Source organism: Choloepus didactylus, chromosome 4 (assembly GCF_015220235.1).
Source record: "Choloepus didactylus isolate mChoDid1 chromosome 4, mChoDid1.pri, whole genome shotgun sequence".
Lineage (NCBI taxonomy): Eukaryota > Metazoa > Chordata > Mammalia > Pilosa > Megalonychidae > Choloepus > Choloepus didactylus.
Window position 1 is genome coordinate 124,976,586 of NC_051310.1, and position 26,901 is coordinate 125,003,486.

At 37.7% G+C, this 26,901-nt stretch overlaps 2 protein-coding genes across 5 annotated transcripts in view; one reads left to right on the forward strand and one right to left on the reverse strand.

Annotated features, from left to right (window-relative positions):
• Positions 1–10,920, reverse strand: part of PIGB (phosphatidylinositol glycan anchor biosynthesis class B) — a 58,765-nt gene extending 47,845 nt beyond the window's left edge. For 3 of the 4 annotated variants that reach the window (XM_037833895.1, XM_037833894.1, XM_037833893.1), the window contains exons 1-6: positions 10,442–10,920; positions 9,725–9,860; positions 9,196–9,313; positions 5,126–5,230; positions 3,281–3,411; positions 182–322 (exon numbers count right to left, since the gene is read on the reverse strand). In XM_037833895.1, coding sequence (XP_037689823.1) covers positions 182–322; positions 3,281–3,411; positions 5,126–5,230; positions 9,196–9,313; positions 9,725–9,860; positions 10,442–10,577 — 767 coding nt within the window. In that variant the 5' untranslated portion in view covers positions 10,578–10,920. Of the gene's footprint in view, positions 1–181; positions 323–3,280; positions 3,412–5,125; positions 5,231–9,195; positions 9,314–9,724; positions 9,861–10,034 lie in introns of all 4 variants that reach the window. The other variant, XM_037833896.1, reaches the window with a different exon arrangement.
• PIGBOS1 (PIGB opposite strand 1) lies at positions 10,160–13,281 on the forward strand. The gene is made up of 2 exons (XM_037833906.1): positions 10,160–10,935; positions 12,100–13,281. Exons 1-2 carry the CDS (start codon positions 10,791–10,793, stop codon positions 12,330–12,332), a joined length of 378 nt encoding a protein of 125 aa, XP_037689834.1. The 5' UTR covers positions 10,160–10,790; the 3' UTR covers positions 12,333–13,281.
• The last annotated feature ends 13,620 nt before the right edge of the window (positions 13,282–26,901 follow it).

The following is a 26,901-nucleotide window of genomic DNA, read 5'->3' on the forward strand; positions in this document are numbered from 1 at the left end:
AAAATAAGTATTTATAGTTAGAATCACAACAGGTAAAAATACAAATTTGGAGATACTCTGTTTACTTGGACTGATATTTCTCTTTGATTTTACAGGATACAGTAACATTGACAGATGTAGAATCTTGTTCATAATCTATAATTATAGGTTGTTAGAATTAATAGATTGTAGCCATACTTACCCTACGGGTAAAAAATTATGAAGAATAAGATCAAGCTTTCTCTGTTCTTGCCAGAAATGTTTGAAGAGCAAAGGTATCCATGGAATGATAGCCGTGGGACGAATTATAAAGGCAAGTGCTACCAGGGATGAGTACTTGATGCTATAAGCAAGGAAAATGATGTTGTTGAAACAACTGGTAAATGAATTTAGAAGTTATCTACTATTTACATTGTTATAAAACTTTTTTTCCTTTTAATGAGAGCATTTTCCTTTTGGTATAAATATGTATATGAAATTGGTCAAGTTATTTAAACTTTTTGGGTCTTAATTTTTATTATCTGTAAAAAGAGGTATTATCTGGTCTTTTCCAGTTCTAATATCCTAATGATAGTATTTTCAAGTAAGAGATTCTTCTAAGTGTTAATGCTGGTCTTGCTTGCTGAAAAGTAGGCTAACTTTTAACCTTGAAATATCAACTCTTTCAATTGCTTTTCTGATAGAAAAATGATCAAGTCTTCCCTAAGGAACTATAAGAAAGTCATACAAAACTGTTCTCTAAGAAAAAAAACAAACGCATTTAAAGAAACACTAGGATTAGTTAGGCAGTGATGGGTTTCTGAGTACATAAAATTTTGTTTGAAAGTAAACTGCTAATTTTATCCAAGTGAAAGATTATAAATGTACAACTGATAAAAGTGTACTATTCAAAGCTATGTGATCATGGATAAAAGTACAGAGTTTTATTAATGGGATTTCCTTCAATAAATGGCTAAAAAAGAAGTTTTGATAATTTAATCATGAGGACTATAGACAATAAATTACTATGTGGAAAAATACTAAGCCTTGCTAGAAATTAAAAGCAAGCAAAATAAAAACAACATTAAGGTATCATTATATACCTATTAACTAATAAAAATTAATAATTATAAAGAAATTTTCTTTTGGTATGGTAGGAGTATATTGGAAGGAATGAAGTTATTTCAGGATACTTGTTTTTCCCATTGCTTTCCTTTATTTTGTTTGGAAATGTTTTTTTTAATTGATAAACTAATTTTTTTTTTTAAAAGAAATCCCTAACATTGGTGAGGATGTAAGAGCAGAGATTACAAATCCAAAAGCTTAAAGGAGTAGGTAATAAAATGAGTGATGCAGGCTAGGGTGATGACTCCAGTAAACTGGAAAGTACAAGCACCAATTATTGTCATGAAGGACTCCTGGCCCAAAATGTTGCTAGGTTTCCCTATTTTCAAGAAAACACAAATCCAGGTTTTAATGTGAAATCTCCTAATTAAGAAACTTTGCCAAATAGTTCACTTCTTAAAAACACTGTGCAGGTGAAAGAAAACATATCCATGGCTCAGTTTGACCTGCAGGCAGCTTAATTGCAACTACTGCAATAGCTAACTACACAAAGGACTCCCAAATGTATATTTTTAGTCCTAACCTCACTCCAACAAATTTTCAGACTTGTATTTCTAACTCCATTCTGAATATTTTTACTTATATCACTTACAGAATCAGTGTCTCACATCCCACAACCTATCCCTTAAACCTGTTCTATGTCCAGTATCACTTAGTGCCTCAATCTTAAAACTCTGGAGTCACCTTAAACACACCCACTTTTTTTCCTTCCCATTCCTATTGCTGTCATTTTACATCAAGCCCTGTTACTTGTCTGGAAATTTTTGTGTCCCGTTCCGCGCCTCCCCCCTGCCCCATATTGTCCAGATATATTCCTTTACTTTACAACAACACTATCGTCATTACCATCAATCCTTATCAAGCACTCACTTTCTTTGTAATATGCCCTGTAATATATACTTTACATAGATTCTCTTTTAATTCTTGTGATAGCTGTTTTACTATTCCCGTTTTACAGAAATCAGTGCTTAGATATTCTCATTAAATGTTACTGTCCTTAAAGGAATCTTTCATTTATCATTCTTGTATTTTTAAGGAGTTTACAAAAACTCATTTTATCGTCAGGCCAAGAATAGTATTTGTTTTGCTTATATAGTAGTCATTTTGTATCACATGACCCACTCCTCCTGACTGCATCAGGGAACTTAGTCAGACAATCTAAAGCTGAACAGTGTGTGAAAGCTATGCCCAAATAGGGACAATTGCATTGAATGGATCTAGTCAGATTCTCTCAAATTCAATGTGAGACAAAGAGAAAGTTGAGCGTCTGGTAGCAGGAACAGAGAAGACAAGGACTAGCTAGGCCTGAAAATGATGGACAACTAAAAAAGAAATTCATAGACTCTTAGGGCTATAGAGGCACAACAAAACAATCCACTTTCCCAGAATTGCCTTGGATTCTGAATAACCTTCCAATTCATTTATGTGGCTGAGATAGTCTAAATTTCTCTTCCAGGCCTAACTATAAGGCTGAGATGCCCATTTTCCTTTTTTCCCCACTTACACAGCTTTATAATAAAGTCCTTATCATTTAGGTAACTTAAGTGAATGCCTGTTCTTGCAGTCAAATGAGTCTAATGCAGAATTATCTTATTTGATTTGATCCTTCCAATACTATTTTTATGTAAGAAGAATGGATACTAGCTTCTTAGCTAAACTCCTAAATTTTGGCTTTCTTTCTTTCAGTATATCCTAAATACTGCTACTACTAAAGAGTTATTTCTAAATCAAATTTGATTATGCCATGCTTCTCAAAAGCTTCCAATGGTTCCCTACGACCTACAGAATAAAGTCCAAATTCCAGAGAAGGTTAAAGTCCCATTCTAGCTTCATCCCTTATTTTTCTCTTCTCCCATGTATCCTACCACACTTTAACTACTCTACACAGCCTGTCCTAAATATATACACTGAGACTCCCTGCTGTGACTAGGCTTGAAGTACTGTGGTATCCCCTTATTGGTTTTATTAAACATTGTCTACATCATTGTAAATAATCCTTTTATTATTAAACTCTTCTTAATTACCTAGTTTGAGTGTGTTCTCTGTTCCCTGTTTTAATCAACTGAAAACTTGTGGTTCCCATAACCCTCATGAACACTAGGGGGTCTACTGTACCTTACAAGATATTGATACTTAAGATTTTACAAAAGCATGCTTTTGAGTTGCGTACATAATTGTTAATAGTAACATATCTCACCTGTTCGTAGACTTTGAACCTTCCAAAGGATAGTAGAAAAGAGCAATGATAGTGAGAACAGTTTCCATGGTGTTTGTAAGAGTTCTGGTACAGCAATACCATGTGAACCAAGAGCACAACTGGCAAAAAAACTAAGAACAATTATGAGCAAATCTGTATGGAGTAGGAAATGGAAAAGCTTAGTATTATCCTCTTCTGTGGAAAACAGAAAATCTAAATATTGCAAAAGCCACATCAAAAAGTAATTGATTTAAAAGTAAGTAGGCGTGCTCAAACACTGTTTTTAAGAAGTTATATCAAACACAGGTCTTGGATAATATCAGATTATATGTGCTAATGTTATGAAGTTTATACTCTCAGGTGAATTTTTATGGCATTGCATTTAATTTAAATCCCACTTCCCACTAATGAAAGACATCAAACACAGATTCGTTGATGGTAGATTTTATAGAGGATTGAAATTTGTGACTAGATTCTCCCAGTCAGTATTCCTCAAATTGTCTTTTGTTACTGCCACAAGTATTGTGACTGTTTTTTATCAGCCTTCTCAATGACGGTAATTTAGAGTGTTGCCCTACTTCTTGATGAAGACAAAATAGGAGAGAAAAAAAATATATAAAGAAGAAAGGACTGTCAGGAGGCATTATTAAATTTTAATTTGAAAACTTCCTAAATTAATAAAGTAGTTCTTGGAGGAACATACAAACAGAAGCATCATTAAGCCTCCAAAACAGTCTTAAAAGGAACTTGTTAGTTGGGGCAAAGGTGTTAAAAATGAGGCATTAGCATCGTAGCTCTTCAAACATAACCTTTAAAAATCTTTCTGAATTTTCCCAAAGTTAAGGGCTTTTCTTAAACTTTTAGAACCTAGTACTACTAATTTGGAGGAAGGATTTCAAAGGCCATGTGCCCTTTGCCTACCATTTTAGGTTGATCCTTCAGCAGGAGAGGGCAAACGAATATAAAATATAAGCACAAAATAAAGGGACTGACTTTATCCCTGAATCAATTAGCAAGGACTCAAGCACTAAACCAATCTGTCTTTCTTTTGAATTCAAATGAATATACTACTTGGAGAAATATGTCCTGTTCCCAATTTATTAAAAAATTATATTCCAGAAATGTGTTGATAAATTGCTTACTTGGAATTTAGAATGCATTTTTCAATAGAAACAATATAAAAAAAAGGTAGTAAGATTTTCAGGCCAGCTGATATAAGCCTAATTAATTTAGAAAAGAGCCACAGTAAACTAACAGCATCACTACAGAATCCAGTCACTCTTCAAGATATTGTTTACATGAGAAAATACATTCAAGAATTGGATTGAACATGTCAGAAATCTATGTATCATGAAATAAATCAAATGAAAAAAGACAGTCTTCTATACCACATTCTTTTCCTTACGTGAGTTCACTATTTCAAATAACTAGTGAGAGGTATGCTTCAGAGAAAAGTTTTCTCAGGCCTACCTCAGGTAGCTAGAGGAATAGTGAAAAGGGATCAGAAATAGCTGAGGTGCTTTGTGACATAGGCAGTGATTTATTGAATTTTATGGAGGGTGAGGCAAGGACTGACAATTTTGAGGAGTGAATAGAGTACAAAAAATTGACTTCTAGGGTTTAGCCTGAGGGCTTGAGAGCATCAGTGGCTTCCACAGCCCAGGGCTTCATGAGAAAGAAAGCCAAGGCATGTACCACTTGCAGTTTCCTGTTCTTATTTATGGAAGTACTTCTATAAAGTTGAATGAATTATCTTCTGAAATTGTTTTGAAATTCTTAATATTTTTCCTTGTGTTTTATGCCCATAGGAATGAAGTAATATTTTTTAAAGTGCTTAGGACTTACCACCCATCTTGCCATTTCCTGATTTTCTAGTTGCTTCATTAATGAGTAAAGCCTCATATCTGCTATAGCAAATAGAAGTGCTTGGATGAGTCGAGGAACCCAAATCTTTGTCAGTTAAAAAAAAAAAAAGAATATATTAACAAAAACATCTGTTGGTTCATACTGAATTACCGTAAAACTCAACAAGCTGATCCAACTATCAAGTGAAAGCTATTCTTAGTACATAAATAGACATAATTCTACTATTATTTTCTTCTGCAAAAAATGCATATATTTTTCTACAAAAATTACATTAATTTCTCATGGAAATACCAAGATAGTTTTACCATACTCATTATCTTTATATAATATATATATATAACAACAGTACTAATTTTAATTTAAATAGACAGCAAACCATTTCATTATGTTGAGGTTTTATTTTAGAAGCATATTTAGTTATTTTCATTAGCATAACAATTGGTATATTTTAGCAAAATATTTATGGTACTATATGCTAGATATCATACTAAGTATTTTATATACATTAGCTCATTTGGTCCCCCTAACAATCCTGGGAAATAGGTACTATTGTAGTCCTGTTTTACACATGAGGAAACTGAGGCACAGAGAGGTTAAGTAAATTTTCGAAGGCTGCACAGCTAGTTAGTGTAGAATTCAGGATTCAAACCCAGATCTGCCTGACTCCAAACAAAGCCTGTGTTCTTAACTACTAAGCTAAACTGTCTGCCCATCTTGCAATATAGATAATAAAATAATGCAATGAATTACTTTCTAAAAAGAAGTATAAGTATTTTACAATTATAGGAATAAATTATTCAAGTCACATGAAATTAAGGAGTAAATGTATTATAACTAACTTATAGTTAGAAATTTTAATGATGTACATTAGCATCTTTGAAAGTTTTAAAAAATGCTTCATAGGTATTACTAACAAAGCAACACTTGCTGGTAGAACACAATTTAATTTTGGTTTGTTCCAGAGATGTGTTTCTGAAAACATAAGTAAATTTATATTTTTGTTAAATGGAACTTTATTAACTTTACATTGTAACTAGAGATGTTTTACTCTTTTTTTTTTTTTTTGAGCTGCTTTACTTTTAGTTGTCAGCGGCTTCTAATGCTTTAGCTTTATGTTCTTTTTCTTTGTCAATGATCTGTAATTAAATGCTTAAATCTTAAGAGTGTAAGGTACCCTGCACTTTATAATTACAGTTAAACTGTGCCCTGTAAAATGCAGGGACAGGCACCTATGTACATACCTTCCATTTACTCTGCATAGGGATCTACGCTTCATCCTTACCTCCCAGGCCCCCTGAAAGCAGTTCATATGAAAAATCAATTCGGCTGCAAACTTGACATGAGCCAACAGTGTGAGGTAGCTACTAAAAAGCTAAAAGAATTCTTGTGCACTGAAAGAAGTATACTGTTTATGAAATTAATAATCCCACTGTACTCTGAACTAGTTACCCTAACCTTCAGTAGTATATTCAGTTTGGAGACCCACATTTTAAGATGGATATCAACAAACTACAACATGTCTAGAGGGCAGTATCTAGCTAGGGTTGTGAGACTTAGAACTGGAGATGGTTAGCTTTGATAAAAGATGACTTTTTGGAGGACTATCATGTAGAAATCTTGAATTCAAAAGAAGAAAGATTTTAGTTCAACACAAAAATAAGTGGAGTTGGGAACTTCTAGTCATTAGCTGTCTTTCCAAACTTTAAGATACCAAAATTTTCTAGGTTGTAGTAAAGACCTGACAAGAATTAAATAAAGATGACATGGCTTCTGGAAAATAAAAAGTAGTGGGGAGGCATGAAGAGAAGGAATATGCTAGCCATAAAACTTGGCTACAAGTTTGTATTGGCAGCTTACCATTCCATCTCCTGTACTTTAAAATCCTGACTCCTTCCTTAGGCTCCAGGAACCAAGTACCCTTGTTTTGTCTATTCAAAGCCCCCAATGTGGTACCCCATTCAGGTTTCCCTCCTCTCCCTTCCCTCTTCATAGCCAGTGCTATGCAATAGATATATAATGTGAGCCACATACATAATTTAAAATTTTATAGTAGCCACAATAAAAAATTTAAAAAAACACACACAAAAAAACAACCAAAACAGGTAAAATTCTTTTTAGTTGTATTAATATATCTAAAATATTATTTCAATATTTAATCAATATAAAAATACTGTGGAAATATTTTACATTCCTTTTTTTTTTTGGTACATCTTTGATAACCAGTATGTATTTTATACTTAAAACACTTCTCAATTCGGACTAGCCACATTTCAAGTGATTAATAGCTACATGTGAGTAGTGGCTACCACCTTAGACAGTGTAGCTCTTAGCCATCCCCAATCCTGTGCACACAACTTATGTAATTGAGAGGGAAGCTATATGAAAAGAGCACTAGGATGTGAGTAAGTAGATCTAGGTCTAAGTTCTAGTTCTGCTATTAAAACACTTAACCTTGGTCTATTTACTTCACTTCTCTGGATCTTCCTAGCTTCAAAAGTATATAATCTATGCTTAAAATAAGTACAAAAGTGTGAAAGACTGACAGCATCTTAATGAATCTCTACCTGATCAAGTTCTAGGTAGGAGAGAGGTCTTTTTGGGGGGTAGGCATAGGGATGGGGACAGAGAAGATTCTCTTTAGACCACAAAATAGCCAGGTGAGTCAGCTATAGGTTGAAGGTGGCAAACTTAATATGAGCCAACAATTTGGCTGCAAACTTAGTAGGAACAATCTAAACAGCTAAAAGAATTCTTGTGCACTGAAAGAAGTATACTATTTAAGAAATTAATAATCCCACTGTACTCTGAACAAGTTACCCTAACCTTCAGGAGTATATTCAGTTCGGAGACCCACATTTTAAGATGGATATCAATAAACTACGTGTCTAGAGGGCAGTATCTAGCTAGGGTTGTGGGATTTACTTTTTGAGTTTTGGACAGATCTTGGAGGAATAAGTTTTTCTGACTATCCTGAAGGCCATTCATTCATAATCATAAACATAAGGTGTCCTTGATACTATATATATTTGCCTGTGGTTCCAGACTTTATGGATACTCTGTGTAATCTAGAAGCTAGTGAGTGGCCCTGAGAGGAGAAAGAGAAATCACAGCTCCTAAATTCCATTGTGTCAATGGGAGAAACTCTGCAAATGCTCTATATTCTCCTTTCCCATGATCTACTGTGAAATATCAGTTTCACTGGTCCAATCTTTGTTTCTCACTGACATGAAATCAAGTATCAGTGCAAAGGGAAAGGTACAACACTGCCTTAAAACAAATGCACCAGAACCTTAGTGTCTTTCTAGGCTCCAAGAAAACACTCGGGTTTTGGACTCCCGTTGGAACACTGGACTACCGGCCTCCCTTAACACAAAAAAGGGAAAGCTCAAACTACTGGGTCCAACCTGATAGCTTAAAGGATTATGAGAATGAAGTTAGGGAACCTTTTGTACCATCAGTTCCTCCTTTGTACTCTCTCCTGGCAACTGACCCCTAAAATGCATGATCTAGAAATTACAACCCTACTTACTATTGATGCCTAATTATAATTATTACATAACACAATGATTATGCATATCATTAAATTTTATCAAATTAATTTTTTAAAATGTTTATTTCAACACTAAATTCTGTGTAGATACATAGGTAGTCTTTATAAGCTCATATAATGGCTCACAAGTTAAAAACACACACACAAACCAACACTACTCTCAAGTGATTTTTTTATAAAGGATGTATACTTTTAAAGTCCAAATACTTAATACATAATGTAGTAATTCTGAAAATCTGTATAGCTTAATAGGATTCCTTACAGCAAAGTACGCTCATGCTCAGTCTTGTACTTAAGCACATATTGAAGTGTTACAGATCACAGTATGTCATTGGAACCATAAACTTCTGAGATATGGCTGGATCTCAGCAGCAGTAGCCTTTAAAAGCAAACTGCATGGCACCAATAATAATATTTAGTTAATATGCATTTACCTTCAAAAAGGTATGGAATAAATCTACTTTTAGCAGCTATTTTGGCTACATTTATTTAAACTTACCAGCAACCACACACTGTCTTTCCCCAAGAGATGTAGGACCTTGTAAATACTTGCAAAGATTAAGGGGTAAGTGTAACCCCTCAATCTTTCTGTCCATTCCCAGGTCAAATAACCATAATTAGCAACATTAAGGACCTATTTCATTCCATGTATGAAACAATATTTTAGTTTTTGACAATGATGCTTTAAAACACCTAGGCATTTTATACTGGGTATTTGAATTAAAAATGCAATTGGCTAACTAAACTTTTAACTTCTTCAAGGCAGGAATTGTTTTTTACTTCATCTGTATCCTCCATAGCACTGAGCATTCTGGGAACTCATACACACTAGTTAAAGGCTGAGTCAAGTGTACTAACATCAAAGAAAAGACATAGAAGAAATAATAGCATAAAATAATGGCACACTTTGAATGAAAATATATTTGGAAGAAATATAGAAAGTTGATTGAAAATATGTAATAAAGATTGAACAAAATTCCCAAGATGAGTACACATTCCTAACATGGAAAAGAAACCACAAAGGATATTGGAAAACCATGTGATGTGCAACTTCAAGGGACTGCCAGTATTCATCTGGAACAAAACTTGTCTGGACTAAAAAGCAGTTAAATATTCGTAAAGCCATGGTAAACAAGACCAGATAAATATTTTCACCAAGAAGATCTGAAAAACAAAACAAAAGAGGTAATTTTGACATAAAAGTCAGGGGAATTCCCCTTGGAGAATATAAATTCTGCTGTGCTAGTTGGTCCCTGATCATGCTCTGTTAAGACACAATAGTGAAATCTTGCCCCCTCCTCTCGTTTAACCAATGTTGGGTTCTTAGTAAATATTTACTGAATGAATGAGTCCATCTTTATATTAAATGCCCCTCGACAGATCAAAATCCCACTTCCTGGGATGATTTTCCTCCTGTCAACAACATATCAGGACCAAAGAGAAGGCAGTGGCGGCCTTCACTCCAGGACTCCCTCTCCGTGGCTACGTAACTCGGAGTGACTCCGGGTTTCGGCGTCCCATTTCGAAAATGGGGATGACTACTTCATGCCTGCTCCACACGGCCGCTGGAAGGAGAGCATTAAATAATGTAGAGTAAAGCGCCTTGCAAGCGGCAGGGATCGACAAGCCTGTCACGACTAACTGCGATTTTTTGGCAACTCAGCCCAGCAGAGGGAATCCTAGCTCAAATTCCGCAGCTTCCGGCCAGCGCGGGAGGGCTCAGTTGTCGGCACCCCGATATTCACCCCTGCGGCGCCTGGCGCTCTCCTCCTGAGCGCTGAGGTACAAGGTAGATTTTCTCTTTCGCAGCTTCATCTTCTCGTGGGAGCGATTCTGGAGACCACGGAAAGACAGGCGGCTATCACCGCCGTCCTGCTGCATTCCGCACCTGCTTCGCAGCCCTCCACGGATACCCCGCCGCAACCTTTGCCTACCGAGGGAAGGCAGAGGCAAGGCGCTTACAATTCCGCTCACTAAGTTTGGTCACTGCGAGGAGCCGTCTTTCCAAGGCGCGGAGGTAGTCGGGACAGGGCCTTCGCGCGGAAGTCAACCGTGAGAGGTGGTCCCTAAGATCAAATAGTGCTGGTTTGGTCGATGCTGTTAAATTTTCCCGCAGGGTCGCTGGCCTTTCCCTGCAACATTTCATTCACGCAGGATTGTTGCCCAACTCTGGCTTGTGTCTGCGTCCGAAAGTTCGAAAACTCTCGTAAGGAGCCAGATCTCACTTCGGTCGGAGCAGGTGAGAAGCTGAGTTGGCCACGCAGAGCGGGCTCAGAAAGGTCGGGAATGCCGAGGTGGTGTTTATAATGATAATAATTATAAACGTAAATACATGTGTAATGTTTTACTGTCTCGGTGATCTCGTTGCAAATATTTATTGAACAACATAGGCAGGTGGTCAGAAAGGTTGAATGACTTAGTCAAGGTCACTTAGCGAACGAGTGGCAGAACGGGGACCGGGATTCCTGTTACCATGTGGTTGAATAATCTCTTTTCCAAGCAACTGACTTGCAAATAGTTCCTTTGTTTTTGTTTATTTGTTTAACACCCATCAGCGGTCACTGAACCAAAGCAGACTTGATAACGTTAGCATGCCGTCCACCTTAGAGTCCAGGAGAAAACGGTTCTCTCCCTCAGATTGTTGTAAATTACATTTTGGGGAAATTAAGGGCACACTACTTTCTAGTGCCGATTCTGCCCTTGGGCCAGGTCTTGGAAGCTGTGAAATATTATAATAAAGAAAAACGTGTGAATCCTTCGCCCTACTTTACTCTTTCATAAACGTACACCTAGTTTCTCCGGAGACTGAGAAATTGAGAAGGAGTATTACTTACAGGAATTACTAAAGTCTTAACCGTTAAGAGTAAAACCAACCAGATAGTCACTATATTTTTGTAAAAAATGGATGGCAAATGATTCTAATTGTACTTACTAAAGTATCAAGGAAACATAAAATCTTTTAACCTATTAAATTTTATTTTTTTATACATATTTCTAAAAAAAAATCGTACATAAGATCTAATAATGAAATATAACAAATCTGATTTTCCATGGGCAATCAGAGGCAACTTTGGGGCTGTTACTTTTTATAGTTAGCTTCATAGTATGCCTTTAAAGGTGAAAGAGGATGCCTTTTTTTTTTCTTCGCGATTTTAAAAATTATTCACGTAAAACATATTGAGAACCTTCTGTAATGGAAGAGGATTTAGCTTTGTCTTTCACCATCCCTTAACCCTCATCTCCCATACTTCCTGTATTGGTATTCCCATTTTAGTTAAATCAATAAGTGATGTTTACATTATTGTGACAAACTGTTCACTCCAGAGCAGAGTAGTAACATGAAATCTTAAAAGTTAAAAGGATGCTGTGCTAAGTTATTGCTTCCCATTTTCTTTGTACACAGATCTGAAGAGATTTCCTGGATGTGGGAACATAGCTTCAACCTGCATTGTGCTGAATTTGTTGAAAACAATGTTTAGGAGACTGACTCTTCCGCAACTGCTTTTTGCTAGCATCCTTGGAGTTGCTGGGGGGATGTATATTTACCAACCAGTATTTGAACAATATTCCAAAGATCAGAAGGCATTAAAAGAAAAGTTGAAATTGGCACAAGAATTAGAAGAGAAGAAAAGTTAATATTGAACTGTAATGATTACTTAAAGTTCCATTGAAATTATACTTTGACTGTAAATAATCTAGTAAAAACTTGTAAGATATATTCTAAGCATAAGTAAACTGTGGATAATGATTTAAAATGTTTTTTTAAAATAGTATTGTCAATTTTAGCATTCATAGTGCTTTTATTTGCATTTTATGTCATCTCATCAGGACAAATTAGTAGGTAGAAATGAATGTCAAGAGTAATATTTGATTTCCTATTCAGGGTTTATTTTTCTGAGAATGTAACATGCAATTTCATGGGACGACAATCTAGGTGTGTATAAAATAGCTGCAAATGGTGTTTATAATAGTGTAAGTGAAGTGAACTAAGTTTACCACCTCTGGCAGAAAGTCCCTCAGTTAGTTTGAATTAGCCTGATTTAATATACTTCAGCAGTCTTTCAACCCAATCCATTTCTCATCCCAGACAGAATGGAGGAGTGATTGAGAATTGGGATGGCTCAGGACAAATTGAGGTTTTAGAAAGAACAGATGATGTTAAAAGAGTAGCAAATATGACACACGTATTTGTTCATCCCACTAAACAAATTTGCAGTAATAATGGTGGTAAGGAAAGAGTTAGTTTGTTATAAAGCTATTATTCATATAAAGTTTTTTTAATTGGCTAAGAACTGATAATACTTTTTACTCTAACAGTCTTAAGCTTGTTATAATCAATGAGAGCTATAAATATAATCACATGTGCAAATGCTTTATTTAGATTGACACTTTTATTATTGATGTTTTCTTGAAAAGTAAATTCAATAACTTAATCTCAGCTATTAATGTTAAGTGAAGACCAGCATGGTAATTTTTTTTTTTTAATGAAGAAAAAAAATTGCAAAAGTAATATATGTTTATTTAAAAACTCAAACAGAGAAGCTAAGATATGTAATCCAGAGTTTGTCCCCAGAAGAAGCTAAGAGCTGACACAGACCCAGATGCTTGGAGATGCAGACAGAAAGACATTTGGAGATGTTATGCTAAGAGTTGAAGCCCCGAGTTTGCCCCAGAGAAGCTAAGAGAGGACTCCCAGATGCCCCAGGAGAACCAGGCAGAAAGCTGAGAGAAGCTAAGAGACAGAAGACCAGAGACATCTTGGAGAAAGCCATTTTGAAACAAATTGAGAGCAAAGGACCAGCAGATGCCAGCCACGTGCCTTCCCAGCTAAGAGGTGTTGCAGATGCCATGGGCCTTTCCTCAGGGAATATATCTTCTTGTTGGTTCCTTAGTTTGGACACTTTTTTGGCCTAAGAACTGTTAATTTGTAACTTAATAAATCCCCTTTATAAAAGTCAAAAAAAAAACAAAAAAAAAAACAAAAAGAAAACCTCAAACAATACAGAAAGTGAAAATTGTCTCTTTGTAAATTATTTAACCAGCACCTTTAACAGTTTATTGTGAGCTTTTTGAGACCATTTATGTATAAAACATTAAAAAATATATAAAAATTTTAATTCATATGTCAACTATCTACTATGTAACAGGCCAACAGGCCTTGCTTTGCTTGGCTGCAAGTGATTGGAGTTGTGCTCTGTGTGTCTTCTCATTCTGGGACTCAGGCTATAGGGGCAGCCCCTATCTAGGATATGGCAGAAAGAAAGAGACTGAGCAGAAACATAAAATTGTATTTTAAGTTCCTCATTTGTGGCAAATGTTACCATCTTCTTGCCTTCTGTTGTTAAGAGAATGTCACTTGAACAAGTCAAAGTTAAAAAGTCGGGGACATTTACTCTCACAGGATGCACAGTCAAGTTACATTACAATGGGCAGGAAAGCATAGTTCTACTATGGTAAGGAAATAGTAATCCAATTTAATATATCAAGTAAATTGAACTGTTTTTGATTCTTTTGTGAAGAGTGCACTAGCCTGTTCAGTAGTCTCATACCAAGTGCCCGAGGCTGAGGTGATTTTTTTCCAGTAAAATTGCAGCATTCGTGCAAATCAAAACCATGATGTGGTATCGCTTCACACCCATTAGGATGGTTATAATCAAGAAGAGGACCATAACAACTATTGGCAAGGATGTGGAGAAATGAATTTAGTCACTGTTTATAGGAATTTAAAATGGTGCAGCCATTTTGGGAAAGTCTGGCGGTTCCTCAGACTATTAGACATAGAGTTATCATATGATCTAGCAATTTTTCTCCTAGGTATCTACCAAAGAGAATTGAAAACAGGTCCACACAGAAGCTTATGCATGAATGTTCACAGTAGTAGTATTCATAAGAGCTAAAGGTAAAAACCCAAATTTATATCAACTGAAGAATGGATAAACAAAAGGTGGTATATCCATACAATGGAATTTTATGCAGCCATTAACAGGAATAAAGTTCTGATACATGCTACAACATGGAAGAACTTTGAAAATATCCAAGAAACCATACCCAAAAGGCCATGTGTTGTATGATTCCATTTATATGAAATGTCCAGAATAGACAAATCCATAGAGACAGAAAGGTTAGTGCCTGCCAAGTGCTGGGGGAGGGGGAAAATGGGAGTGACTGCTAACGAATTTTTTTTTAACTTTATTTTGAAATACTTTCAAAGTTAAAAACATAATAACACAAATACAGAGAACTCCCAACATAATCCCAGATCCATAAAATACTAACATTTTGTCAAATTTGCTGTATTCTATTTATCTATCTATCAATAAATCCATTTTCTGAACACTTGAGGGTAGGTTATATACATCATGCTCCTTGAATACTTAATTCTGCCATATATGTTTCCTAAGAACTAGGATATTCATTTATGGAACCATTCTAAGTACAGTTATCAAGTTTAAGAAATTTAACATTGATACAAAGCTTACAGTCTGTATTCCAACTTTTTCATTTGTCCCAATAATTTCCTTTTGACCCTTTTCTCTCATTAGGGAAGAATCATGTAATGCATTTAGTTGTTATTATCTCTCTCATTGCTCCTTTTTTTTTTTTTGTTTTGTTTTGTTTTGGTAAATTGTGAGAACATATATGCAAAATAAACTTTCCCATCTCATCCACTCCCAAGAATACCCGTTAGAGGGATTAATCATATTCACAATATTGCAGTACCCTCACCACCTTCCATTGCTAAAACTTTCCTTCTTCCTAAACAGAAACCCTACACTCATTTTGCATGAACTCTCCATTCCCCTTTCTCCTGCCTCTGGTAACCTGTACTCTAATTTCTGTCTCTGTGAGCTTGCATTTTCTCTGATATTTTCTTTGTGGTTACCATGGGGCTTAAATTTAACTTCATAAATCTATAACAGTCTTGTTTGCTTTGGTATCCTTTCCTTTCAACCTACAGAACTCTCTTTAGCATCTCTCGTAGGGCTGGCCTAGTGGTGATGAACTCCCCCATCTTATGTTTATTTAGGAATTTCTTAATCCTTACCTTATTTTCGAAAGTTTTACAAGGTATGTAATTCTTGGTTGGGAAGTTTTTGCTTTCAGCACTTTAAGTATGTTGCTCCTCTACCTTCTTACTGCCATGGTTTCTGATGAGAAATTGGTGCTTCTTATTGAGGTTCCCTTGTATGTGACATATTGCTTCTCTCTTGTGGCTTTTGGAATTCTCTTATCTTTGGCATTCAACAGTTTGATTATAATATGCTGTGGCACATTTGGGTTTATCCTGTTTGGAGATCATTAAGCATCTTGAAGCTGTATATTCATGTCTTTCATTAAGTTTGGGGAGTTTTCAGCCATTATTTGAATAGTCTCTCTCCCCCTTTCTTTTTCTCCTGGGACTCCCACAATGCATATACTGATACTGTTGGTGGTGTTCCACAGATTCCTCAGGCTCTGTTCACTTTTCTTCATTCTTCCTCCCTTCTGCTTTTCAAACCACCTGATTTCAGTTTTCTTATCTTCAGGTTCACTGATTCATTCCTTTGCCTACTCCAGTCTGCTGTTGAATTCCTCTAGGAAAATTTTAATTTCTTTAACTGTTGTCTTTATCTCTGGTTCCTTTTCAAAATTTCTCTCTATTGATAGTCTCTGTGTTCATCTACCATTTTCTATTTTAAAGTGTTATCTCTGGTTTTAGACTCTTAGGAGTCTTAATCTTGTGTCTAGCTAGTGTTATGATGGAACTTTCCTTGAATGCCAGGAGCTAACAAAAGGAGAAAAGAAAATACTTTTCCTGATCTTTGCAGATTGATCTGTGCAGTGCTTTCCTTCAGAGCGTATCCTTACAACTAGTTTAGAGAATAGCTCAAAGCCAAGGCATAGGAGCCTCCCTGATCCTTTCTGCACATGGATCTTGTCTTAGTCATGTACTTGTCCCCTCTTCCTTAGGAAATAGTTCCTCACTGTTCTGGGTGCTGTACTATATATCCTACAGCCAGGAATTCTTTGCCCTGGGCAGCCACAAGTTGACTGCTTTCCCACAGCATTCTGTGGGAGTGCTCCATGAGCTGTCTTCTACATGAAGGGCAAGTCTGGGATGGTGAACCTACGATGAAAGTCTGGGTTCAATTCGTCAGACTGCTGCCAGATTGAGGCAGACATCCATGCTTCCTGTATGTGTGTGAGGATTATTCTGCTCCCTCTGTGACTGGTACCAGGAACTTGCACTGGGAGCATTGGCTGGCTCTGCACAGAGCCTGTGGGAGGATGGGGGAGGGGCTAGCCAGAGCACCATGAGAGTTACTGCTTTTAAGTTGCCTTTTTCTAGATTTAGTTCTCCCCCTTTGATTGTAATCATTTAACTTTTCTGGAGATTTGAGAAAGATGTTTTTGCCAGTTCTTGCTTGTTGTTCAAAGATTTTATGGGAGCTGGAGCTCTGAAGCATCTCACTCCACCATCTTGATCTGGAATTTCTTAGTGTGATGACAATGTTCTGAAATTAGATAGTGGTAATTAATGTACAACTTTATGAATAATTAAAACCCACTCTACACAAAATGTATTATATACTTTAAAAGGGTGAACTTTATGGTGTCTGAATTATATCTCAATAAAGCTACTGTAAAATAAAAACAACAGCTATGATATTGCATCCAGGATAATAGCTGCAATTGAGGTAGCACACTATTTTCTTCCACAATCTGTCTGGTTTTTGCAGGGCCTAGAGAAGTGAATTGAGTGGGGATATAGAGATGCCCATCACTATATCCTTCAAATCTCAGAAGGCAGCATTGATTTCTGCAAGCATAAAATGTTTGCAATTTACTACCTTGACCAGGGATGGTGGCAGATTCACTGGCTTTCAGTTGGTCCTTCCTTCTATAATGGTTTTTATTTCACAGTTCAATGTGAGGTCTCTATCAGCTACTGAGTATATATTTCTGACACTCAGGGACTGGGGAAAAAATGCAGCGTGGGCCTATAAGACTAATTTTGGCCAAACTTGCATTTATCATTTCACCTCATTGAGTACCTACTCTGATTGAAAGATGATGATGGCATTTTGAATCTTCTTATATCAATGTCAGCTCCCATCATGTATCCAGCAGTCCTCAAAGTCTGAGTTTTCATTCCTCTTCCCCCCCCAAAAAAAAATTTATCTTGGTTAATTGCCTTGGGTGTCTTGGGAGAGGGAGCAGGGCAATGTTTATTGTATGTTCTTGTGATGTTGAAAAGCCCTTAAGTGGATATACCTCCTTCATTCAGTGGACTTAGACTTGGATCATGGGACTGTGCTTTCCATTGTGGAGACTGACATCAGTTTTCTCCTCACTAGCTCTTGATTCCCTGGGGGTCAAGACACCCTTGTTGCATTCCAGCTTTGCTTCCCATTATAGTAATTATGTCCTGCCATCGCCATTCTGGAATTATTTTATTTCCAGTGATAATAGGGAGTCCTATTCCAGGAGTATCTTCTGTCAATCTCAGCCTATAAAGGATAACCACCATTGACTACCTTTTCAAAGTTGCCTGTGCCCTCCAAGAGTATCATCAGGGCTCTCCCACTTAACATATCAGCTGGTTATTTTTCCTGTTTCATAATAAATCCATTATCACTTTCCAACCTTCTTGAATCTTCTAACCCTCTCCTCAGTGCTATGCTGTGGGAGTTCAGCATCTTCACCTCTTTTATTGTAAAATATCTTGCCCAAAATGGAGGAGCCATCCCCCAAACTTTAAGGACTAGATCCAGGTGTCCTTGTCAGGACATTGAACCCCAATGGAGAATTCTCTCACCTCAAATTCTTTCCTTGTCAGCTGTTTGAATGTATTATGTCTCCCCAAATGCCATTATCTTTGATGTAATCTTCTGTGGGCAGACATATCAGTGTTGATTAGATTGTAATTCTTTGAGTGTTTCCATGGAGATGCGCCCCACCTGACTGTGGGTAATGACTCTGACATTTTGAAGAGCAACTGAGAGTGACATTTTGAAGAGGAGCTACAGCCAAGAGTGACACTTTGAACAATGCACAGAAGCTGAGAGAGTAGTTACAGATAAGACACGTTTTGAAGATGGCTGTTGAAAGCAGACTTTTGCTCCAGAGAAGCTAAGAGAGCAACTGAGCTAAGAGAAGCCCCAGGAGCAACTGAGAGTGACATTTTTGAGGAACTGCAGCCTAGAGAGGAACGTCCTGGGAGAGAGCCATTTTGAACCCAGAACTTTGGAGTTGGCACCAGCCACGTGCCTTCCCAGCTGGCATTGGCCATCCTCCAGTGAAGGTACCCGATTATTGATGCGTCATCACCTTGGACACTTTGTGGCCTTAAGACTGTAACTGTGTAACCAAATAAATCCCCTTTATAAAAGCCAATCCATTTCTGGTGTTTTGCATTCCGGCAGCATTAGCAAACTAGAACAGATTTTGGTACCAGAGAAGTGGGGTGCTGGTGCTGCTGAGTTTGCAAATACCAAACATGTTGGAACGGTTTTTTAAATGGATAAGGGGGAGATTCTGAAAGAATTGTGAGGAACTTGATAGAAAAGGCCTAAATTGCTTTGAAGAGACTGTGGAAATATGGACTCTAAAGATACTTCTGATGAGGCATTGAGTAGAAATGATGAATGTGTTGTTGCGAACTGGAAGAAAGGCGATCCTTGTTTTAAAGTAGCAGAGAATTTGGCAAAATTGAGTCCTGGTGTTGGATGGAAGGCAGAATTTGAAAGCGACAACCTGGAATATTTAGCTGATGAGATCTCCAGGCAAAATATAGAACTAGCAGCCTGGCTTTTACTTGCAGCTTATAGTAAAATGTGAGTGGAGAGAGATGAGCTGAGAAATAGACTCTTGATTTCAAAGAAACCAGAAATTGATATGCTGAAAAACCGTGGGCTTCCAGGAAGTGAAACCCCAGAAGCTACCGCCCAATGTGAGGATGTAATCAAGCATGGAACCCAGCTGCTATTTCAGTACAACCCAAGATTGGAGAAGGAGTTAAGCAGAAAGGATTTGTGGAAAATCCTATCATCTGACTACTTTGAGCCCAATGAGCTTCATGCGAAGCCAACAGAATTTTTGCGAGATCTTTACAGACAGAGCCACTACCAGTCTGGACTGGAGGAGACAGACAAGGAACAAATTGAAGGAAAAATTTCTTCAAAGACAGAGCCATGGCGGTTAAGGTCTGGAGTCAAGTGGTCTCGGGCTGGGAGAGTGGAGTGGCCCACATGCATGGAAAGGGTGAGTTTGCCCCAGAGATCAAGGATGGGCCTTCCACCTCAATTTGCAGGAAAGGTGTTGCACCTCAGACCTTAAAGAGGGTGGAGCACATTCCCAGAGAACTGGGGAGAGCCTGGCCACTACCCCACTGTTCTGAAGGGGTTGAGCGTGTGCCCCAGAGATGGAAGAGAATCCAGGTGCTGCCCCAATGTTTGAGGAGGATGGGGCTGAGGAGGTGGTCTCCCCAATGTGTGGATATGTTGGAACACTCACCCCAGTGTTTGGGGAGGAAAGGGCTGCCTCAAAGGCCCTTAGGAAGGGTTAGACTCCCGCCCTCTCAAGCCCCAAGGATGCAACGTCATTCTGTAAATGACTCTCAGACTTTGAAATCTAATGGAGTTTGTCCTGCGGGTTTTAGGAACTGTTTTGGTCCTGTGAACCCTGCTTTCCTTACTGTTTCTCCTTATGGAAATGGGAATGTTTATCCTATGAATTTCCCTCCTTTGTATATTGGAAGCACATAACTTGTTCTAAGTTCACAGATCCACAGCTAAAGGAAAATTATGCCTTAGGACTGACCACGCCCATAATTGATTTTGATGGGTTCTTGTACTTAACTATTGTTACTGAAATGATTTAAGTTTCTGTGATATTGTTGTGGGATGAATGTATTTTGCATATGGAAAGATTATGTCATTTTGGGATCCAGGGGGTGGAATGTGCCAGCTTGAATGTATCATGTCCCCCAAAATGTCATTATCTTTGATGTAATCTTGTGTGGGCAGACATATCAGTGTTGATTAGATTGTAATTCTTCGAGTGTTTCGATGGAGATGCGCCCCACCTGACTGTGGGGGATGACTCTGATTGGATAATTTCCATGGAGGTGTTACCCCACCCATTCAGGGTGGGTCTAAATTAAATCACTGAAGCCATATAAATGAGCTGACAAACAGAAGGAACTCAGTGCAGCTGTGAGTGACATTTTGAAGAGCAACTGAAAGTGACATTTTGAAGAAGAGCTACAGCCAAGAAGGACACTTTGAACAATGCACAGAAGCTGAGAGAGTAGCACAGATAAGACACATTTTGAAGATGGCCATTGAAAAGAGACTTTTGTACCAGAGAAGCTAAGAGAGGACAGGTACCCCAGGAGCAACTGAGAGTGACATTTTTGAGGAGCTGCAGTCTAGAGAGGAACATCCTGGGAGAGAGCCATTTTGAACCCAGAACTTTGTAGCTGGCACCAGCCACGTGCCTTCCCAGCTAGCAGAGGTTTACTGGACACCATTGGCCATCCTCCAGTGAAAGTACCCGATTGTTGATGCGTCGTCACCTTGGACACTTTGTAGCCTTAAGACTGTAACTGTGTGACCAGATAAACCCCCTTTTAGAAAAGCCAATCCATTTCTGGTGTTTTGCGTTCTGGCAGCATTAGCAAACTAGAACACCAGCTTTATAGTCTCTCCCCACTCTCTGATCCTATACCCTCAAAATCCATGCTTGCATGCATTCCCCTGGTTCCTGCTGGTTCATATTTATTAGTTAGGTACTTTAATTCCTTTAGTGTATAAGCTATTTTATCTAAGAACAGGGACTATACTTACCCTGCTCAGCCTGAAGATGATTATCAGTCTGGAGCCCATAAAGGATGGCAGGTGTGGATCTTGAGGAGCGTCAATTTTCACTGAAATTTATGAGGCATCTGACTAACACGTAGTCTTTACAGGCAAAGAGAAGTTGCTCTCCTATAGCAAAAGGGATGTGGGCAACTGCCAAACTGGAGGGTTCAGAGAACTATGGGGTTTAAGATAGGTTCATTCTGAATAGTCAAGTAGTTGAAAACCATTTTAATTGAATCACTTAAAGAGTGATGCAATGGTACATTATCATGGTAGACTAGCTTTATTGACTAGAAATATTGTACCAAAGGTTTTGAGAATTTTGCAGGATGGCAAAGCATCCATCTAAATACTAGTGGAAAATCCTTGGTGCATTACAAGAAGAGAAAAGAAAATTAAAAGAGATATCTTAGATGTTCTTAGATAAATCTAAAAAAAAAGATAGGTTCATTCACTGAAGTTTCTGCATTCCACATTTCAGGGTCCTTCTTTTCTTATTAGACTCTGAGTTACACTTATGAGATCTGTCAAGTGATTTTTCAGTCAATCTCCTTTTCAACTTGCCACCCTTGAATTTAGACCCTGGACTTGATTTTCAGCAGTTTCCTCTGCAGCTACATTAAGTGCTACCTTAGAGACATTTCCTGAGTTGACAATTGACTGACAGTTTCTTTTTTAAGGTGCACAGCAGTAAACAAAAGCAGCCTACTCCGTAATCCTTACAACCATTGTACCCATACTATTTGAGTGCTGCTACATTATATAACCCAATGTCTCACCTTGTATTTGCACCTCATCTCAATTCACCATTGGTGAGAGGCTTAGAAATTGTGATGCTGCTGTCTGCTAAGATTATCATCACTTACCACCAACTAGTGGGGTCCTTAGTGCTAACAGTGAGTGATTAGACTTCAGAATTCTATCCTGCAGGTCTGCTATCTAATACCTCTTACAATACCAATTGTCTTGGCCTTGGTTCCTTCAAAAGCAAAACTCAAGACAAAGGCTTATGGATAGATGGTTTATTTGGGAATGTGATCCCATAGCAGTCAGGGTCCAGTCAGGAAATACAAATTGCACCAGTAATTGTCACAGGGTTAATTAATACAAGGAATTGTTATCTAGGTGAAAGGTAGTAACTACTAAAAGGGATAAAAGACAACTTGAAAGAGTAGCAAATGAAGCAACTGCAGAAAGCAGCTATTACCCCTAGCACTGAGGGAAATGTGAACAAGAAAGGGACTTAGAAACTTAGAGAAGGGCCCTGCAAGGCTGAGATAGAGGTCTAAAAGTAGAGGACATGACCGCAGCAGAAACAGGCTGCCTGCCTCTGGGAGAAAAAAGAAACTGCCTAGGAGCACCTACAGCAGAACTGCAAGGGCCTGCACTGTGGTGAATGGTCCTTACGGCATGTGTCAAACTCCCTACTGCCATGTCGAAAACTAAAAACACTCGAAGAATCAAAAGCTGCTCCTTCCGCTTCCGGTTTTGCTGTCCCATTCCATACTCCCTATTAGCCAGCTGACAAGAGAAATGTAGTTTGCAGAGTCATTGCTCCAGTATCACAAATAGGGCAACAAAGGGAGGTTTTGGACTGAGAAGCAATAAATTAATAACCAACACAGACACTAAAATCAGGAGGGTGGGAATGGGGATGTAAAAGAGTGAAGGAGGGAAAGTCAATCCAATGATGTATTTTCAAGTGGGCCCTTATGTAGGTGACTAGTGCTTGATGCTTTGGGACTTTCTCAAGAGACTTGAAAAAGTTGCGTGTCTGTTTTACTATTATTTTGAAATAATTTCAGACTTAGAGAAAAGGTGCAAAAATTGTGCAAAGAATTCCCTTATACCTGTCATCCAGATTCCCCAAATATTAACCTTGTACCACATTTGCTTTAATCTCTGTCTCGCCCTGTCTCTATATACATGTATGTATGTATGTATGTATGTAGGTGTGCATGTATGAGTGTATTTACACACAAACATATGAATTGTTTTTCTTTACCATTTGGGAGTAAATTGCACACATGATCCCCTTTTGCCCTTAAATATTTCAGTGTGTAATTCCTAAAAACAAGGATATTCTCTATCATAATTACAGTATAATTATCAAAATCAGGAAATTAGACTGATAAAATATTATCTAATCTCAGACTTTACCCAAATTCTGCCAAGTTCCATTAATGTCCTTTTGGACTAAAGACAATTTTTTTTCTGTGATTCTAATTCAGAATCACATTTGAATTTAGTTATTTTTGGTTGTCATGTCTCTTTAGTTTCATTTATTCTGGAGCAGTTCCTCCATCATTGCCTTTCTCAACCTGGACATTTTTGAAGACTACCTTCCTGTTGTTTTGTAGAATGTCCCTTAATTTGGGTTTGTTTGATGCTTCTTCATGAATAGATAGATTCACGTTATGCATTTTTGGTAGGAATACTGCATAAATGATGTGTCAGTATGACTCATGGATTTCTATGTTGTTCCATGGGGTACAATCCATTACATTCATCAGGGCTGGTTACATGATTTATTGGGCCCTGTGCAAAATGAATATGCAGGGCCCTGGACATGGATGAGGAAGTCAGTCTATTGGCCCACCACCCCAACCCACAGTGAACGGGCACCCCCAAGGGACTGCAAACTCCACAGTGGATGCTTTTGTACCTGGATGGGGGTGGAAGAGGCTCCTGCCACATGGCCTGCTTAAAGTGCCATGGCGCTGTGCCAGAGCAGGAACAATGTCTTGGGGTGTATGCCCAACCCTGACCCCTCCTGAGCCCAAATCCAGGGTACTACCAACATGGGAGTTGATGGCAAAAGTGGGCCTCCCCCAGCAGAGATGACCTAGTAGCTGCCCCAGAGCAAGGACAAGGGTGTGTGTGTGCACATGTGCATGTGCAAAGTTGGATGGGGTCCAGGGACCCAGGGGGTAAGAAGTGGGCAGCAACAGGAGTCAAAATCATATATGAGTTGATGTTCCAAGCCCCCAGCATGCGCTGTTGTCTCATCGGACTTCACCTGCCAAACTCAAATTGAAAGAATTTCAAGACAGTGACTGCAGAGCAGTAAATCCCAAGTGCAGAGTCTTTCTGAGTGTGGGGTCCTGTGTAATGCCACTGGTTGCAGGCCCACGAAGCTGGCCCTGATTTACTTTGATGTCCAAATGTTTCCAGATTTGGCCCATGAGAACCCCTTCAAGCTGGCTCCTGTGCCTTTTTGACACATCCCTATTATTCTTCAAGCACTCCTTTACTTTCTGGCTCATCTTTTTCTTTTCCAGCCCAAGTCCTTGAATTAGCCAAGGAGTCTTGGTTTCTTTTTGTTTGTTTAATTGAGGCAACATTTGTATAACATAAGATTAACCATTAACCATTTTATAATGTACAATCCTATAGCATTTAGTACATTCACAATGTTGTGCAAACATCTCTATCTAGTCTCAAGCCACTTTCGTCATCCCAAAAGGAAACTCTATAGCAATTAAGAGTCATTCCCTATCCCCTGGCAAACACTTGTCTGCCTTCTGTCTCTATAGATTTACTGGTTCTGGATGATTCATATAAATGGAATCATATAATATATGAGTTTTGTTCTGGCTTATTTCATAGCATAATATTCTTTGGGTTCATCTATGTTGTAGCACATATCAGAACTTCATTCCTTTGTATGGCTGAATAATATTCTATTTTATGGATATACCACATTCTGTCTATCTGTTCTTCAGATGATGGACATTTGGGATGTTTCCACCTTTTTTGCTGTTGTGAATAGTGTAGCTATGAACATTTATGTACAAGTTTTCTTTCTGTCTCTCTCTTTTTTGGGGGGGCGGGTTCCTGTTTTCAATTTTTGGGGCCATATACTTAGGAGTGAAATTTCTGAGTCATACAGTAATTCTATGTTTGATTTTTTGAGGAAACACCAAACTGTTTTCCACAGTGGCTGCACCATTTTACATTCCCACCAACAATGTACAAGTGTTCCAATTTCTCTACATCCTTGTCAACACTTGTTATTTTCCTTTTTAAAAAATATTGTGACCAACCTGGTAGATGTGGAGTAGTACCTCATTGTAGTTTTGATTCGTATTTCCCCAATGACTAATGATGCTGGACATCTTTTCATGTGCTTGTTGGCCATTTACATGTCTTCTTTGGAGATATGTCTATTTAAGCCTTTTGTCCATGTTTTAATTGGGTTGTTTGTTTTCTTGTTGAATTGTAGAAATTCTTTCTATATTCTGGATACTAGACCCTTAACGGATATATGATTTGCAAATATTTCGTCTCATTATGTAGTACTGCTTTCACTATCTTGATCATGCCCTTTGGTGCACAAAATTTTTAATTTTGATGAATTTATCTATATTTTGGGGGGTTGCTTGTGCTTTTGGTATCATTTCTTAGGAATCACTGCCAAAACCTGGTTCATGAAGATTTACCCCTATGTTTTGCTCTAAGAGTTTTAGCTCTTTTATTTAGATCCATATTGAGTTAATTTTGTATTTGTGTGAGGTAAGAGTTCAACTTCATTTTTTTTGCTTATGGATGTTAGTTCTCCTAGCACCATTTTTTAAAGAGACTCTTCTTTACCCCATTGAATGGTCTTGGTATGCTTACCAAAAATGAATTGAGAATCGTGTGGTGTGTGACTATATTTCAATAAAATTACATTAAAAAATGAATGGATCATAGATGTATGGGTTCATTTCTGGACTCTCAATTCTATTCCATTGATCCATATGTCTATCTTTATTCCACACTATTTTCAATTACTGTAACTTTGTAGTAAGCTTTGAAATTGGGAATTGAGAGTCCTCTAACTTTGATCTTCTTTTTCAAGATTGTTTTGGCTTCAGGGTAGTTTGACTTTCCATTTGAATTTGAGGATTGGTTTTCCGTTTCTGCTAAAAAGGCCATTGGGATTTTTCAGTGATTATGTTGAATCTGTAGATCGCTTTGGGAAGCAGTGCCATCTTTACAATATGAAGTCTTCCAACTCATGAACATGGGATATCTTTCCATTTATTTTGGTCTTCTTTAATTTCTTTCAGCAGTGTTTTGTAGTTTTCTTTGTATAAATCTTGTATTTCCTTGGCTAAATTTATTCCTAGTTATTTTATTCTTTTGATGCTATTATTGTAAATAGCTATTGAGAAAATGGCTTGCTCAAGTCCTGGCTCTGCTACTTATTAGCTGTATGACCTTGGTCTTGTTGCTTAATCACTGTAAGACTCAGTTTCCTCATCTCTAATATAAGGACAAGAATGGAAACTCCTTCATAGACTCAGTTTCCTCATCTGTAATGTAAGGCCAAGAATGGTACCTACTTCAAAGGGCAGTTGTGAGACATAAATGAG

Excerpts from the sequence above, each read along its gene's own strand:
- PIGBOS1 (XM_037833906.1), top strand. The coding sequence starts at position 10,791 with ATGCTGTTAAATTTTCCCGCAGGGTCGCTGGCCTTTCCCTGCAACATT. Across the intron at positions 10,936-12,099 it reads TCTCACTTCGGTCGGAGCAG|ATCTGAAGAGATTTCCTGGA; the intron begins GTGAGAAGCTGA and ends CTTTGTACACAG.